Source organism: Oncorhynchus masou, chromosome 22 (assembly GCF_036934945.1).
Source record: "Oncorhynchus masou masou isolate Uvic2021 chromosome 22, UVic_Omas_1.1, whole genome shotgun sequence".
In the NCBI taxonomy this organism is placed as follows: Eukaryota; Metazoa; Chordata; class Actinopteri; order Salmoniformes; family Salmonidae; genus Oncorhynchus; species Oncorhynchus masou.
In genome coordinates this window covers 1993472-2011812 of record NC_088233.1, presented here as the reverse complement: position 1 = coordinate 2011812, position 18341 = coordinate 1993472, and the positions used below count along the sequence as shown (strand labels likewise).

The window sequence follows — 18341 nt, the reverse complement described above, 5'->3', positions numbered from 1 at the left end:
GGGCGCAACACTTTGCCAAGTGGTCATATGAATAGGAAGTATTATTATTAAAAAATATATATGTACATATATTGTCTTGCCCTGAATGATACTGTGTATAGTTAGCTGGAGTAGTAGCCTTATTGTTTGATGTTTTGCTCTGTAATAAATATGAACCTTTTAAAAAAATATCCCATTTTGTTTTGCTTATGTAATGCACATCTGACCCTCCTAATACTGAAACAGTCAACACACACACAGTGATTCAAATGTTTATCATCATACATCACCTTACAATAGATAAGAGACACAGACCAAATTCCAAAATATAGACATAATTTCATTAAAATGGCCAATTAATGAACTGTGTAGACATAATAGAATGGAAAAGGTATTTTAAGTAACGTCTTTCCTACAATCACTCAATACTGGCTTCACAAATTAAATATGAAACGCATTAGAGAGAAACAAAAACAAAAGTTACGTGGTCCTACTCACCACAGGCTCACTTTTAAACTCCACCAAGCTACGAGATCTCTCTAGGGAGCAGTTAAGTCTTTATTTTGGCAAAACATGTCAATTGTAACGGACACATAGTGTAGGTAAACATAGGAAAAATATAGCCTGGTCCCAGATCTGTTTGTGCTGTCTTTTGTCAAGCCAAACTGAATGACAAGGAGTTGGTATGATAGCACAAACAGCCTGGAAGTCAGCTTCAGGAGATCATAGAAAAAGTAAATCACGATATAGAGCAGTCATGTAAATAGAGCAATGGCTTCTGGTCATTTTGGTCTTTAAAGCCAGCATATCTATGATACTAGAAGATTACCAGTCGTAAGGACAGACCAAACATGAAAAATTGACCAGCAGGCGGGAAAATGGGTTAATTCGTCACAAAACGGGCTGAAACTGTGAGGTACAATCTAAATGTATCCAATAAGAAATGGCCGTTTCCTGTTTCAATGTATTTTGCTACAGTGTGCCCTAATGAACACGACCCTGGTAAAAGACGGGATGTTCAGCTGCTACTCCTTCCCCAGGGTGTGTTTGTCGAAGAGGTACTCTGCCATGCCGTTCTGAGGGGCACCCATGCGACGCAGGTTGGTGACCCAGTCACTCAGCTCCTTGATAGACTTGACCTGCTCATCCAGATAGTGGGTCTCTATGAAGTCACACATCTGAGGAGGAGGAAAGGTTTTTGTTACAGTCATTAGGAAAAAGATCAAATCTCCAAACAGACACGGGGTTTTTTCCCTGACACAGATTAAGCATCCAGGCTATAAACAGCAGGGTTAGAGTCCATTCCATTTAAATTCCAGACAATTAAGGAAGAACACTGAAATTTAAATTCCAATTCTCTTCAATGAGGAAAATATATAATGGCGGTGGAGAGGATGGTGTTTTATGGACTCCTAACCAACTGTGCTATTTAGTGTTTTTTCACATGGTTTTGTAACATATTTTGTACATAAAGTTGCTGCTACCGTCTCTTATGACCAAAAAGAGCTGCTGGAAATCAGAACAGCAATCGCCTCGCCTCGAACTGCACAAAGATTTTTTTTTTAAATGAGTCCGATGCAAAGGATATACTGCTTCCCTGAGACACGGCCCAAATCCCCGTCATTCGCGTGAAGAAAAGATGGAGATACAGAGGGCAAAGGTCAAGGTGCCTTGTGAGGATTCGGAGGCGACTGAGTAAATCACCACTACCATCGGTTCTATTGGCGAATAAACTAGGTCTCCGGTCGAGAGTATCCTAACAACGGGACATTAACAACTGTAACAACTTATGTTTCACCGAGTCGTGGCTGAACGACGACACAGATAATATAGAGCAGGCTGTGTTTTCCGTGCATCGGCAGGACAGAGCAGCTACGTCTGGTAAGGCGAGTGGTAGGAGTGTGTGTCTATTTATCAATAACAGCTGGTGCGTGATATCTAATATTAAAGAAGTCTCGAGGTATTGCTCACCTGAGGTAGAGTACCTTATGATAAGCTGTAGACCACACTATCTACCAAGAGAGTTCTCATCTATATTATTCGTAGCCGTCTATTTACCACCAAACCAATGCACTAAGACCACACTCAATAAGCTGTATAAGGCCATAAGCAAACAGGAAAACACTCATCTAGAACTTAAATCCATTCAACCTCATTTCTACCAGCATGTCACATGTGCAACCAGATGAGAAAAAAAAACTCTAGGCTTTACTCCACACACTCTAGGCTCTAGGCTTTACTCCACACACTCTAGGATTTACTCCACACACTCTAGGCTTTACTCCACACACTCTAGGCTTTAAGCCACACACTCTAGGCTTTAAGCCACACGCTCTAGGCTCTAGGCTTTACTCCACACACAGACACGTACAAAGCTTTCCCTTGAAATCTGACCATAATTCCATCCTCCTCCTGATTCCTCCTTACAAGCAAAAAACTAAAGCAGGAAGTACCTGTGACTCACTCAATATGGAAGTGGTCAGATGACGAGGATGCTACGCTATAGGACTGTTTTGCAGCACTGCCTGGAATATGTTCCTCGATTCATCCAACGGCAGTGAGGAGTATACCACCTCAGTCACCGGCTTCATCAATAAGTGCATCGATGACGTTGTCCCCACAGTGACTGTACGTACATATCCCAACCAGAAGCCATGGATTACAGGCAACATCCGCATCCAGCTAAAGGCTAGAGCTGCCACTTTCAAGGAGTGGGACACTAATCCAAACAGAAATCCTGCTATGCCCCCCAACCAACCATCAAACAGGCAAAGCGTCAATAAGGACTAAGATTGCCTCCTACTACACCGGCTCTGACGCTTGTCAGATGTGGCAGGTCTTGCAAACTATTACAGACTACAAAGGGAAACACAGCCGTGAGCTGCCCAGTGACGCGAGCCTACAATACGAGCTAAATGCCTTTTATGCTTGCTTCGAAGCATGCATGAGAGCACCATCTGTTCCGGACGACTGTGATCACGCTTTCCGTAGCCGATGTGGTCAACATTCACGAGTCCGCGGGGCCTGACGGATTACCAGGGCGTGTACTGAGAGCAAGACCAAGTGCAAATGTCTTCACTGTCTTCACTGACATTTTCAACCTCTCCCTGATCAAGTCTGTAATACCTACATGTTTCAAGCAGACCATTATAGTCCCTGTGCCAAAGAATGCAAAGGTAACCTGCCTAAACGACTACAGTCCCATAACAATCAACATCAATAGCTATGAAGTGCTTTCAAAGGCTGGTCATGGTTCACATCAACACCATCATCCCGGAAACCCTAGAGCCACTCCAATTCGCATACCACCCCAACAGATCCACAGATTACGCAATCTCAATCACACTCCACACTGCCCTTTCCCACCTGGACAAAAGGAACACCTATGTGAGAATGCTGTTCATTGACCACAGCTCAGCGATCAACACCAGTGTCCACAAAGCTCATCAAGCTAAAGACTCTGATACTAAACACCTCCCTCTGCATCTGGATCCTGGACTTGCTGACAGGCCACCCCAAGGTGGTAAGGGTAGGCAACAGCACATCTGCCACGCTGATCCTCAACACCGGGGACCCTCAGGGGTGTGTGCTTAGTCCCCTCCTGTAATCCCAGTTCACCCATGACTTCGTGGCCAGGCACAAGTCCAACACCCTCATTAAGTTTGCTGATAACAACAGTGGTAGGCCTGATCACAGACAACGATGAGACAGCCTATAGGGAGGTCAGAGACCTGGCAGTGTGGTGCCAGGACAACAACTTCTCCCTCAATGCGAGCAAGACAAAGGACCTGATCGAGGACTGTCGGAAAATGAGGGCAGAACGGGCCGGGTCAGAGCGGGTCTAGAGTTTCAAGTTCTTTGGTGTCCACATCACCAACAAACTATCATGGTCCAAACACACCAAGACAGTCGTGAAGAGGTCACGACAAAACCTTTTCCCCCTCAGGAAACTGAAAATATTTGGCATTGGCCCCAGGATCCTCAAAAAATTCTACAGCTGCACCATCAAACCAGATCACTGGTTGCATCACCGCCTGGTATGGCAACTGCTCGGCACCCAACTGCATGGCGCTACAGAGGGTAGTGTGTACGGCCCAATACATCACTGGGCCAAGCTCCTGCAATCCAGGACCTCTACACCAGGCGGTGTCAGAGGAATGCCCAAAATGTTTCAAAGACTCCAGTCATCCAAGTCATAGACTGTTCTCTCTGCTACCGCACGGCAAGTGGTACCGGAGCACCAAGTCTAGGACCAAAAGGCTTCTAAACAGTTTCTACCCCCAAGCCATAAGACTGCTGAACAATTAATCAAATGCCCCCCCCCCAGACTATTTACATTGACCCCCTTTCGTTTTTACACTGCTGCTACTTGTTGTTTATTTTCCCTACCTACATGTACAAATTACATCTACTAACCTATTGCACATATTGACTCGGTTACGGTACCCCCTGTATATTGCCTCGTTATTGATATGTAATCTTACGTTAGTTGATTTAGTAAATATTTTCTTAACTCTATTTCTTGAACTGCATTGGTTAAGGGCTTGTAAGTAAAGCATTTCACAGTAAGGTCTACCTGTTATGTTCGGGGCATGTGACAAATACAATTTGATTTGAAATGTGGAATCGGAATTTGGTTTACTTTCTAAATGGACTCGAATTAAAATGGAATTGACCCCAACCCTGCTAAAAAGCATGCTCACAAGAGAACCTTACTTGAAAATTGAAAGTTATTTTTAGTCTGTGACTAAGCTTAATTGGTGTCCTGGAAACTGTCCCCATGGACTGTGTTTGTAACTCACGTGTGGGTCATTGTGCTCTACGGCTACTTTGTGCAGGTCCAGTAGAGACTGGTTGACACTCTTCTCCAGCTGTAAGGCACACTCCAAGGCCTCCAACCCACTGCCCCACTCATCTCTGTCAGGTTTCTGAAACATACAGAGAAAAAGTTGATTCTAATTATGAATATCCATGCATCAAACTGCCAGAGCCCATTAAATGGTGGCAATATGTTGAACCTATCAATCAATCAATCAATCAATCAATCTCTTTATTGTCCCAATTAGAAAATATGTTGTGCAGTCATTGTTGTTCAACAGTAAAAACAGCATTAACAACAGGGACCATACAACAGATATACACATAAGATAAAACAATAATGAGATCGGTTGCAGTCTTAGAATCAGTCATTAAATAATTCAAAAGGAAGTCATTGAATCAGTCTTAGATCAGTCAAAAATAACACTCATTGTGAAAAAGTGCACCAATAAATATACATTATTTAATTTCATGTTCAGAGTCAGGAAGTTTATGGCCTGTGGGATAGAAATAGTTATTGGATCTGTTGCTCTTGAGTTTGGGAAGTCTAAAACAACAAACCGAGGGGAGGAGCTCAAAGATCAGCAAAGAGGGGCTTAATCAGGACAGTCTAGGATACTGTTAGTGCTCCTCAACAAGATTACCAAACCAGAACACCATTAAACATCGACACTGATTCAATAGAGAGTTGTTGCTGTCCCCCATTTTACAGAGGGAGTCAAGTGTTCTCCTCAAAAGGCCAACTTTTTGTCCAGAACAGTTCCCAGATTCTTATAGGTACTGACCAGCTCAATGCCATTGCCCCTGACCAGAGTGTGTATGAGGTTCAGTGGCTGCCTTCTAAAAGTCAATGACCAAGACATTCAGTTGAAGGAAGCAGTTCTCACTCACACCATGACACACAGTCATCTATCACAGACCTGTGTTCTCAGTGTCTATCCTGCAGTAGGTGATCACTGTCTGTTTTCATATTCAGTGCCACAGTCATTGGTGTATAGTATATGTACAGGAGAGGAGAGGGTTGTGGGGGATCTGAAGGAGGAGCAGAGTTGTACAGGAGAGGAGAGGGTTGTGGGGGATCTGAAGGAGGGGGAGAGTTTTACAGGAGAGGAGAGGGTTGTGGGGGATCTGAAGGAGGAGCAGAGTTTTACAGGAGAGAAGAGGGTTGTGGGGGATCTGAAGGAGGAGCAGAGTTGTACAGGAGAGAAGAGGGTTGTGGGGGATCTGAAGGCGGAGCAGAGTTGTACAGGAGAGAAGAGGGTTGTGGGGGATCTGAAGGAGGGGGTTAGTTTTACAGGAGAGGAGAGGGTTGTGGGGGATCTGAAGGAGGAGCAGAGTTTTACAGGAGAGAAGAGGGTTGTGGGGGATCTGAAGGAGGGGCAGAGTTTTACAGGAGAGGAGAGGGTTGTGGGGGATCTGAAGGAGGAGCAGAGTTTTACAGGAGAGAAGAGGGTTGTGGGGGATCTGAAGGAGGAGCAGAGTTTTACAGGAGAGAAGAGGGTTGTGGGGGATCTGAAGGAGGAGCAGAGTTTTACAGGAGAGAAGAGGGTTGTGGGGGATCTGAAGGAGGAGCAGAGTTTTACAGGAGAGAAGAGGGTTGTGGGGGATCTGAAGGAGGGGGAGAGTTTTACAGGAGAGGAGAGGGTTGTGGGGGATCTGAAGGAGGAGCAGAGTTGTACAGGAGAGGAGAGGGTTGTGGGGGATCTGAAGGAGGAGCAGAGTTGTACAGGACCGGTCGGTAAGGAATTCCACTATCCAGCCCACAACACTCAGGTCCAGCTTAAAGCGGGAGAGGAGCTTCTCTGCTAGTATGTGAGGCTGGATAGTATTGAAGGCCGACGAGAAGTCAATAAACAGAAGGGCTGGAGTGGTGTCCTCCACCACCCCTCTTGACCCTGTAAAGCAAACTTCAAGGAATCCAGGGAGTTCTCCACCTGACAGTACATTCTGTAGGGGGTCCAGGGAGTTCTCCACCTGACAGTACATTCTGTAGGGGGTCCAGGGAGTTCTCCACCTGACAGTACATTCTGTAGGGGGTCCAGGGAGTTCTCCACCTGACAGTACATTCTGTAGGGGTCACAGTGGCGACGCACCCTGTTAGTGGGGACGCACCCTGTTAGTGGCGACGCACCCTGTTAGTGGGGACGCACCCTGTTAGTGGGGACGCACCCTGTTAGTGGCAACGCACCCTATTAGTGGGGACGCACCCTGTTAGTGGCGACGCACCCTGTTAGTGGGGACGCACCCTGTTAGTGGGGACGCACCCTGTTAGTGGGGACGCACCCTGTTAGTGGGGACGCACCCTGTTAGAGGGGACGCACCCTGTTAGTGGGGACGCACCCTGTTAGTGGGGACGCACCCTGTTAGTGGGGACGCACCCTGTTAGTGGGGACGCACCCTGTTAGAGGCGACGCACCCTGTTAGTGGCAACGCACCCTGTTAGAGGCAACGCACCCTGTTAGTGGCGACGCACCCTGTTAGTGGGGACACACCCTGTTAGTGGGGACGCACCCTGTTAGTGGGGACGCACCCTGTTAGTGGGGACGCACCCTGTTAGTGGGGACGCACCCTGTTAGTGGGGACGCACCCTCCACCCTGTTAGTGGCGACGCACCCTGTTAGACAGTACACCCTGTTGTAGGGGGACACACCCTGTTAGTGGCAGTTCGCACCCTATTAGTGGGGACGCACCCTGTTAGTGGCGACGCACCCTGTTAGTGGGGACCACCCTGTTAGTGGCGACGCACCCTGTTAGTGGGGACGCACCCTGTTAGTGACAGTACACCCTGTTCTGTTAGTGGGGACGCACCCTGTTAGTGGGGACGCACCCTGTTAGTGGCAACGCACCCTATTAGTGGGGACACACCCTGTTAGTGGCAACACACCCTGTTAGTGGCGACGCACCCTGTTAGTGGGGACGCACCCTGTTAGTGGGGACGCACCCTGTTAGTGGGGACGCACCCTGTTAGTGGGGACGCACCCTGTTAGTGGGGACGCACCCTGTTAGAGGCGACACCCTATTAGTGGGGACACCCTGTTAGTGGCGACACACCCTGTTAGTGGGGACGCACCCTGTTAGTGGGGACGCACCCTGTTAATGGGGACCCACCCTGTTAGAGGCGACGCACCCTGTTAGAGGCGACGCACCCTATTAGTGGCGACGCACCCTGTTAGAGGCGACGCACCCTGTTAGTGGCGACGCACCCTGTTAGTGGGGACGCACCCTGTTAGTGGCAACACACCCTGTTAGAGGCGACACACCCTGTTAGAGGCGACGCACCCTGTTAGTGGGGACGCACCCTGTTAGTGGGGACGCACCCTGTTAGAGGCGACGCACCCTATTAGTGGGGACGCACCCTGTTAGTGGGGACTGTTAGTGGGGACGCACCCTGTTAGTGGGGACGCACCCTGTTAGTGGCAACCACCCTGTTAGTGGGGACGCACCCTGTTAGTGGGGACGCACCCTGTTAGAGGGGACGCACCCTGTTAGTGGGGACGCACCCTGTTAGTGGCGACGCACCCTGTTAGTGGCAACACACCCTGTTAGTGGGGACGCACCCTGTTAGTGGGGACGCACCCTGTTAGAGGCGACGCACCCTATTAGTGGGGACGCACCCTGTTAGTGGCAACACACCCTGTTAGTGGGGACGCACCCTGTTAGTGGGGACGCACCCTGTTAGAGGCGACGCACCCTATTAGTGGGGACGCACCCTGTTAGTGGCAACACACCCTGTTAGTGGCGACGCACCCTGTTAGTGGGGACGCACCCTGTTAGTGGGGACGCACCCTGTTAGTGGGGACGCACCCTGTTAGTGGCTACACACCCTGTTAGTGGGGACGCACCCTGTTAGTGGGGACGCACCCTGTTAGTGGGGACGCACCCTGTTAGTGGGGACGCACCCTGTTAGTGGCGACGCACCCTGTTAGTGGGGACGCACCCTGTTAGTGGGGACGCACCCTGTTAGTGGGGACGCACCCTGTTAGTGGGGACGCACCCTGTTAGTGGCGACGCACCCTGTTAGTGGGGACGCACCCTGTTAGTGGGGACGCACCCTGTTAGTGGGGACGCACCCTGTTAGTGGGGACGCACCCTGTTAGAGGGACGCACCCTGTTAGTGGGGACGCACCCTGTTAGTGGGGACGCACCCTGTTAGTGGGGACGCACCCTGTTAGTGGGGACGCACCCTGTTAGTGGGGACGCACCCTGTTAGTGGGGACGCACCCTGTTAGTGGGGACGCACCCTGTTAGTGGGGACGCACCCTGTTAGTGGGGACGCACCCTGTTAGTGGGGACGCACCCTGTTAGTGGCGACGCACCCTGTTAGTGGGGACGCACCCTGTTAGTGGCGACGCACCCTGTTAGTGGGGACGCACCCTGTTAGTGGGGACGCACCCTGTTAGTGGGGACGCACCCTGTTAGTGGGGACGCACCCTGTTAGTGGGGACGCACCCTGTTAGTGGGGACGCACCCTGTTAGTGGTGACGCACCCTGTTAGTGGTGACGCACCCTGTTAGTGGCGACGCACCCTGTTAGAGGCGACGCACCCTATTAGTGGCGACGCACCCTGTTAGTGGCATATATTATGTGGACTTAAATGTTCAGATAAGAGAAGGCAAAACGGCCCCAAGTCTAATCAATATGAAGCCTTGCATAAGGTAACATAACCCCCGGTAGTGCTGTTGAGTTTATTTATACCCTGATGTCTTGGAGAAAGATGCGTCCTCCTCTCTGGTTCTGTTGACTCATCAGTTTCTCAGCATGCTCCTTCTCCTCCTTGGACTGAGTCAGGAAGAACTTGGAAAAGTTGGGCAGGGATTTGTCGTCTCTGTCAAAGTAGTAGCCCTAGAAGTAAACACGTACAAGACAAAAGTGGAAGTGTCACTAACATGTCAAATGGCCAACACCGTCCTGCAGAACTTTGAGTTGAAGTTTGCCTGTATGAAATGTTCTATAGTTAATATAGTTAATTATTAGATATAGTCTAAATTCCTTTAACTCATGTCTCCCTGTGCTAGAGATGTAAAGAGCAAACATGAGAATTGATCCAATTTCTCATTCGACTTGCGATCCAATCCCAAATTGAACCCATTCTCTTTTGGCACTATTGAGGTATGGGGAAGACACAGCAATGTCTTGCTATGGACATGCATAGCTATATTCACTGTGTTTAAATAATAGACAAGACAAAGATATATTAATTATGAGAGACAAACAGCTCTATTGGTCTCACCACAGACAGGTAAGGGTCCAGCAGGTGGATAACTATTGGTCTCACCATAGACAGGTAAGGGTCCAGCAGGTGGATAACTATTGGTCTCACCATAGACAGGTAAGGGTCCAGCAGGTGGATAACTATTGGTCTCACCATAGACAGGTAAGGGTCCAGCAGGTAGATAACTCACCATAGACAGGTAAGGGTCCAGCAGGTGGATAACTATTGGTCTCACCATAGACAGGTAAGGGTCCAGCAGGTAGATAACTCACCATAGACAGGTAAGGGTCCAGCAGGTAGATAACTCACCATAGACAGGTAAGGGTCCAGCAGGTAGATAACTCACCATAGACAGGTAAGGGTCCAGCAGGTAGATAACTCACCATAGACAGGTATACATAAGAAGCATACAGTTCCAGGTTGATCTGCCTGTTGATGGCAGCCTCACATTCCTGATGGAAGTTCTGTCGCACCTGGGATGTCATGGTTCTGCAGAGAGAGACAGAGGCAGGCAGACAGAGACAGAGACAGACAGACGACAATTATCAGCAACCATCACTCCTGTGTTCCAATGGCACGTTGTGTTAGCTAATCCAAGTTTATCATTTTAAAAAGGCTAATTGATCATTAGAAAACACTTTTGCAATTATGTTAGCACAGCTGAAAACTGTTGTTCTCATTAAAGAAGCAATAAAACTGGCCTTCTTTCGACTAGTTGAGTATCTGGAGCATCAGCATTTGTGGGTTCGATTACAGGCTCAAAATGGACAGGAAACAAAGAACTTTCTTCTGAAACTCGTCAGTCTATTCTTGTTCTGGGAAATGGAGGCTTTTCCATGTGAGATCTCTTACAACACTGTGTACTACTCCCTTCACAGAACAGAGCAAACTGTCTCAAACAAGAATAGAAAGAGGAGTGGGAAGCCCCGGTGCACAACTGAGCAAGAGGACAAGTACATTAGAGTGTCTAGTTTGAGAAACAGACGCCTCACAAGTTCTCAACTGGCAGCTTCATTAAATACTACCCGCAAAACCCAGTCTCAATGTCAACAGTGAAGAGGCGACTCTGGGATGCTGGCCTTCTAGGCAGAGTTGCAAACAAAAAGCCATATCTCAGACTGGCCAATAAAAATAAAAGATTAGGATGGGCTAAAGAACACAAACACTGGACAGAGGAAGATTGGAAAAAAAGTGTTATGGACAGACAAATCTAAGTTTGAGGTGTTCGGATCACAAAGAAGAACATTTGTGAGACGCAGTAAAAATGAAAAGATGCTGGAGGAGTGAACCATCTGTCAAGCCTGGTGGAGGCAATGTGATGGTCTGGTGGAGGTGGAGGCAATGTGATGGTCTGGTGGAGGTGGAGGCAATGTGATGGTCTGGTGGAGGCAATGTGATGGTCTGGAGGCAATGTGATGGTCTGGTGGAGGTGGAGGCAATGTGATGGTCTGGTGGAGGCAATGTGATGGTCTGGTGGAGGCAATGTGATGGTCTGGTGGAGGTGGAGGCAATGTGATGGTCTGGTGGAGGTGGAGGCAATGTGATGGTCTGGTGGAGGTGGAGGCAATGTGATGGTCTGGTGGAGGTGGAGGCAATGTGATGGTCTGGTGGAGGTGGAGGCAATGTGATGGTCTGGGGGAGGTGGAGGCAATGTGATGGTCTGGGGGAGGTGGAGGCAATGTGATGGTCTGGTGGAGGTGGAGGCAATGTGATGGTCTGGTGGAGGCAATGTGATGGTCTGGTGGAGGCAATGTGATGGTCTGGAGGCAATGGATGGTGGAGGCAATGTGATGGTCTGGTGGAGGTGGAGGCAATGTGATGGTCTGGTGGAGGTGGAGGCAATGTGATGGTCTGGTGGAGGTGGAGGCAATGTGATGGTCTGGTGGAGGTGGAGGCAATGTGATGGTCTGGTGGAGGTGGAGGCAATGTGATGGTCTGGTGGAGGTGGAGGCAATGTGATGGTCTGGTGGAGGTGGAGGCAATGTGATGGTCTGGTGGAGGTGGAGGCAATGTGATGGTCTGGTGGAGGTGGAGGCAATGTGATGGTCTGGTGGAGGTGGAGGCAATGTGATTTGGTGGAGGTGGAGGCAATGTGATGGTCTGGTGGAGGTGGAAGCAATGTGATGGTCTGGTGGAGGTGGAGGCAATGTGTGGTCTGGTGGCTGGAGGCAATGTGATGGTCTGGTGGAGGTGGAGGCAATGTGATGGTCTGGTGGAGGTGGAGGCAATGTGATGGTCTGGTGGAGGCAATGTGATGGTCTGGTGGAGGTGGAGGCAATGTATGGTCTGGTGGAAAAGTATGTGGTCCCAGCAAAGTGTGATGGTCTGGTGGAAATGTATGATATATGATATGATATATGGAGGCAATGTGATGGTCTGGTGGAGGTGGACAACAGGAAAATGACCCAAAGCACAGCTCCAAACTATGCAAGAACTATTTAGGGAAGTGGAGCAGTCATGGTCTGGTATTCTGTCTATAATGGGGGAGGCAATGTGATGGTCTGGCCAGCACATGTCACCGGATCTCATGGTCTGGTGGAGGCATTGAGCTGTTGGAGGTGGAGGCAGGATGGTCTGGTGGACCGTGGAGGCAATGTGATGGTCTGGTGGAGGTGCCCATCAAACCAATCCAACTTGGAGGAAATGTGATGGTCTGGTGGAGGTGGAAATGTGATGGTCTGGTGGAGGTGGAGGCAATGTGATGGTCTGGTGGAGGTGGAGGCAATGTGATGGTCTGGTGGAGGTGGAGGCATGTGATGGTCTGGTGGAGGTGGAGGCAATGTGATGGTCTGGTGGAGGTGGAGGCAAAATGGTCTGGTGGAGGTGGAGGCAATGTGATGGTCTGGTGGAAGGCAATGTGATGGTCTTTAAATATGGTTTTGGAGGTGGAGGCAATGTGATGGTCTTTGGAGTCAAACATGGTCTGGTGGAGGTGGAGGCAATGACTATGATCTGGTGGAGGTTAAAACAATTATGGTCAATGGAGGTGGAATTGGTCTGGTGGAGGTGGAAATCATGGTCTTAACAACAATGTATGGTCTGGTGGAAAATGTGATGGTCTGGTTGGAGGCACATGTGATGGTTAAAGTGGAGGCAATGTGATGGTCTGGTGGAGGTGGAGGCAATGTGATGGTCTGGGGGATATGGGGGCAATGTGATGGTCTGGTGGAGGTGGAGGCAATGTGATGGTCTGGTGGAAATGTGATGGTCTGGTGGAGGCAATGTGATGGTCTGGTGGAGGCAATGTGATGGTCTGGTGGAGGCATGTGATGGTCTGTGGACATGTGATGGTCTGGTGGAGGCAATTGATGGTCTGGTGGAGGTGGAGGCAATGTGATTGGTCTGGTGGAGGTGGAGGCAATGTGATGGTATAAATGTTTGGTCTGGTGGACATATGGTCTGAAAATGTGATGGTCTGGTGGAATGGATAATGTGATGGTCTGTTCAGGTGGAGGCAATGTGATGGTCTGGTGAAGGTGGAGGCAATGTGATGGTCTGGTGGATATACATAAATGGTCTGGGGGATTAAATGTGATGGTCTGGTGGAATAACTGTGATGGTCTGGTGGAGGTGGAGGCAATGTGATGGTCTGGTGGAGGTGGAGGCAATGTGATGGTCTGGTGGAGGTGGAGGCAATGTGATGGTCTGGTGGAGGCAATGTGATGGTCTGGTGGAGGTGGAGGCAATGTGATGGTCTGGTGGACGCATTGACAATGGCCAGGGTAGAGATGATGTCATCCTTTGACTCAAGAAACCACTTCAACATTTTAAAAAATGTTGAATTCCACCTTGTCGTGGAGTCTTGTTTATGCCTCTCCCATCTAGCATTGTGTAGACGTTTAGTTTTCCAGCACCTACTGAGCTCCTGTGGAAGTATTACACAGCTGAGTTCACTTTGTCCACAGTGGACTTCATCGCCTTCAGAGCATCTCTTACAGTCAGGATGATTGTGTGGGAAAGACATGGATGATGGGTCCATTTAAACATTTTCATTGCTTTGGTTATGTAAGCTGCATTGTCGCTAAGACAACGTACCACTTTTCCATCTACTTGCTGTTCTCTGGCCACTCTCAACAGTTCCTCTGCAAAGTTCTCTGAGGTGTGTCTGTCGTTGAACTCAAAGCAGTCCAGAAGACAGCGAGACATCAAACCATCTTCAATGAAGTGACGTGTAAGAAGTGGTTACCCTTGATGTCCAGCAGTCAGTGGGAAGGCAAACTGCAGTAGCTTTTGGACTCTTTCCCACACTGAAGCCTGTGTGCTCTTGTACAGTTGTGGAATAAGTGATTTTGAATGGGTTTTCCTGTTTCGAATTGTGTACATTGGATTTAGACTATTGCTATAATTTCTACAATCTCTGTCCTCCACGATCGAAAATGGCTGGAAATCATTTTAGCCAATGCAATATCCATTTGGCCTTGTTTTGCTACAGACATAGACTTCGTCATAAACTGGTCCATAGAAGACTGCGTTGCTGTGGGTCGCGGAGTAGGCCTACTTGACTGAGTGGATACATCTCCACGTGTGTAGGTTCTGGGTCCACCACTATCACTAGCAGGCCCGCTAGTTTCTGGAAGCTCCGCTACAGCTTCACAGTTGGGTGCACAGTTCACATATGCTGGTGTAGGTTGTGCGTAGAACCGGCTATATGAGATTTTGTTTTGGCAAATACTACACTGTGCTCTAACATAGTCTATATTATTAAAATGCATCCAAATGCTACTGTGCTTCCGACTCGTTTTCACAGCGGTCCTTCCTCTCTCTCCTCAGCTGCTAAGTGTGTGACTGAGTTTGGCTCCGCCCTCCCTCACACATCTTTGGTTCATTGGTTGACACTGCGTCTGATTGACAGGAACAGGTGAGGCTGTTAGTCTGAGCAGACAGTCAGATCAAATGTGTGTACGGTTGTGCATTTAGGCCTATACTGTTTTTGTTCTTTGAAATAGTAAATTCTATTAATTTAAATCTTTTGATTATTCATATTTTTATTTATTTAAAAAAAAAAGAAGATTTTTATAAAAATGATTTGGGTCTTCTGATATGCGAGCCGGATCCCAACGTTCACTTACAAAAGCCGACTCGTTTGGCATCACTACTTCAGACTACCTCAGTGTAACAGTATAACTTTAGCCCCTCCCCCTCGCCCCTACCCGGGGCACGAACCAGGGACCCTCTGCACACATCAGTCACCCACGAAGCATCGTTACCCATCGCTCCACAAAAGCCGCGGCCCTTGCAGAGCAAAGGGGGAACAACTACTTCCAAGGTCTCAAACCAATTGAAACGCTATGTAGCGCGCACCACCGCTAACTAGCTAGCTTTTTCACATCCGTCAACAAATTGATCAATCAACAAATTGACAACTAGAATGCCAAAGATCTGCAAGGCTGCAAATGGAGGATTCTTTGACGAAAGCAAATTTTGAAGGACAATATTATTTCAATTAAAAAACATTTATAACCTTGTCAACGTCTTGATTATACAGTTGAAGTCGGAAGTTTACATACACTTATGTTGGAGTCATTAAAACTATTTTTTCAACCACTCCACAAATTTCTTGTTAACAAACTAGTTTTGGCAAGTCGGTTCGGACATCTACTTTGTGCAGGACACAAGTAATTTGTCCAAAAATTGTTTACATAGATTATTTCACTTATAATTCATGCTTGACATCATGGGAAAATCAAAAGAAAACAGCCAAGACTTCATAAAAAAATTTGTAGACCTCCAAAAGTCTGGTTCATCCTTGGGAGAAATTTCAAAACGCCTGAAGGTTCCACGTTCATCTGTACAAACAATAGTACTCAAGTATAAACACCATGGGACCAGGCAGCCGTCATATTTGTTCAGGAAGGAGATGCATTCTGTCTCCTAGAGATGAACGTACTTTGGTGCGAAAAGTGCAAATCAATCCCAGAACAACACCAAAGGACTTTGTGAAGATGGTGGAGGAAACAGGTAGAAAAGTATCTATATCCACAGTAAAACGAGTCCTATATCGACATAACCTGAAAGACTGCTCATCAAGGAAGAAGCCACTGCTCCAAAACCGCCATAAAAAAGCCAGACTACGGTTTGCAACTGCACATGGGGACAAAGATTGTACTTTTTGGAGAAATGTCCTCTGGTCTGTTGAAACAAAAATAGAACTGTTTGGCCATAATGACCATCGTTATGGTTGGAGGAAAAAGGGGGAGGCTTGCAAGCCAAAGAACACCATCCCAACCATGAAGCATGGGGGTGGCAGCATCATGTTGTAGGGGTGCTTTGCTGCAGGAACGACTGGTGCACTTCACAAAACAGATGGCGGCATGAGGCAGGAAAATTATGTGGATCTATTGAAGCAACATCTCAAGACATCAGTCAGGAAGTTAAAGCTTGGTCACAAATGGGTATTCCAAATGGACAACGACCCCAAGCATACTTCCAAAGTTGTGGCAAAATAGCTTAAGGACAACAAAGTCAAGGTATTGGAGTGGCCATCACAGCCCGACCTCAATCCAAAAGAAAATTTGTGGGCAGAACTGAAAAAGCGTGAGCAGGGAGACCTACAAACCTGACTCCGTTACACCAGCTCTGTCAGGAGGAATGGGCCAAAATTTACCCAACTTATTGTGGGAAGTTTGTGGAAGGCTCCCCATAACGTTTGACCCAAGTTACACAATTTAAAGGCAATGCTACCAAATACTAATTGAGTGTATGTGAACTCCTGACCCACTGGGAATGTGATGAAATAAATCTCTACTATTATTCTGACATTTCACATTCTTAAAATAAAGTGATCCTAACTGACCTAAGACAGGGATTAAAAAAATGTCAGGAATTGTGAAAAACTGGGTGTAAATTTGGCTAAGGTGCATGTAGACTTTCGACATCAACTGTATATACACACACATTTTGTGGGACGCGCTGTATATTGTACAATTCGACTGCGCGACAGACCACACACATTCACACCATTTAATATCCAGCATACTCATGTTAGTATTAAACGTATCTACTTTCTCAAACCATAAGATTAATGTGTAAAATAAAGAGACATTTAGTTACAACACTGAAGAGGTTGATGAAGAACCTACATGAGGGCGCACCGGGCAACGCAATATAAAGTAGGACAGGCAAGTGATTTGTACTGGAAAGTCAACTAATATATTTACTATAGTCAACCAGCTAGTAATCCCTTAGCATCCCAGACTGGTCTCTTTGAACAAAATTAAAAACAGATATATCTTGTAATTGAACAAAATAGTGAATAGTGGTCAATAACTGGTCGTAGTAAAGGTTATTATTTCCACTGAAATAGCAAACATGCTAATTGCTAACCGGTTAGCTAACATTTTTTTTTTACGACACCCTAAATAAAATCACAAAACATTGATGGCTTGATCACAAGATAACAATGTTGAAGGTAATATATTTCTTAAAACCCTGTTGAATATGCCGATAATACGGGTTTTGACAACGTCGTCCGCTAAGAACAATAATACTGGTTTTGGAGAAACGGGTCGGATATTTGACGACGTTAAAACAACGTTAGTTGGCTACTCATGACAAGGCGCTTATAAAACGGGCTCTCAAGGTTATTGTCGCGAACAGGTAACGTCTAGTAGCAGAGCTGCAAAAGTGGCCCAACAAATAAATGCAACGCATACAGCCTGGTAACAATATTAACCAACTAGTCATCACAGTAACGCAGGTATAAAACACCGTGAACTACCTCGGGAGTGGTAGGAACGCTTGCCGGTCGACTCCCTCCAAATGGTATCCACTTGCCCAGTTAAATAAAGGTGAAATAAATAAAAAGCTGTGTTGACTGGGTGACAGTGGTTTCTGGCGGACTACAGCATCACGTACTAGTCAGCGTACACTTTTCAAAATAAAAGTCCTCAACACTGCCAAAACATGTTCATTGTTGATACTGTGGTGTTGTCCCATCTCCATATTCAGAAATAAAACAGAATGTAGTGCTCGTTAACATATAAAACCACAATTCAATAAATGCATATCTAGAGCTCTAAATATTGGAGTCAGGGATGCAAAAACAGTGATTATATCTATTCACATCTGTGAGCTACTTGTATATATGAGATATGCCAGATGACTTTTTCAATGTGCAGAAAATTTATTTTATTTGTAAATGAGATTACACTATATAGAATAACGTGTGGTTAGTATTTCTGCACAGACGAGTAGCTCATGTTTTACCCCCCCAGTCCCTTATAAAAATAATAATTGGTTGTACAGTTACCTTCAAGTTGTGATCCTTGATATACTCGAATGTTGCTGGACCTACTTTATCAGTCCAACCTTGGCTGGGTGTATTTAATGGATT

The 18341-nt window shown here is 47.1% G+C and overlaps 1 protein-coding gene across 1 annotated transcript; it reads right to left on the bottom strand.

The window, feature by feature from the left end:
• Window positions 1-239: 239 nt before the first annotated feature.
• LOC135508880 (ferritin, heavy subunit-like) lies at window positions 240-17870 on the bottom strand. Its single transcript, XM_064929084.1, has 5 exons — window positions 17727-17870; window positions 10393-10498; window positions 9493-9639; window positions 4782-4907; window positions 240-1157 (listed from the first exon to the last, which is right to left on the bottom strand). The coding sequence occupies exons 2-5, from the start codon at window positions 10492-10494 to the stop codon at window positions 1005-1007; spliced, it is 528 nt and encodes a 175-aa protein (XP_064785156.1). The 5' UTR covers window positions 10495-10498; window positions 17727-17870; the 3' UTR covers window positions 240-1004.
• Window positions 17871-18341: the final 471 nt, after the last annotated feature.

Excerpts from the sequence above, each read along its gene's own strand:
- LOC135508880 (XM_064929084.1), bottom strand. The coding sequence starts at position 10,494 with ATGACATCCCAGGTGCGACAGAACTTCCATCAGGAATGTGAGGCTGCC. Across the intron at positions 9,640-10,392 it reads CTTATGTATACCTGTCTATG|GGCTACTACTTTGACAGAGA; the intron begins GTGAGTTATCTA and ends GTTTACTTCTAG. Across the intron at positions 4,908-9,492 it reads TCTTTCTCCAAGACATCAGG|AAACCTGACAGAGATGAGTG; the intron begins GTATAAATAAAC and ends TGTATGTTTCAG.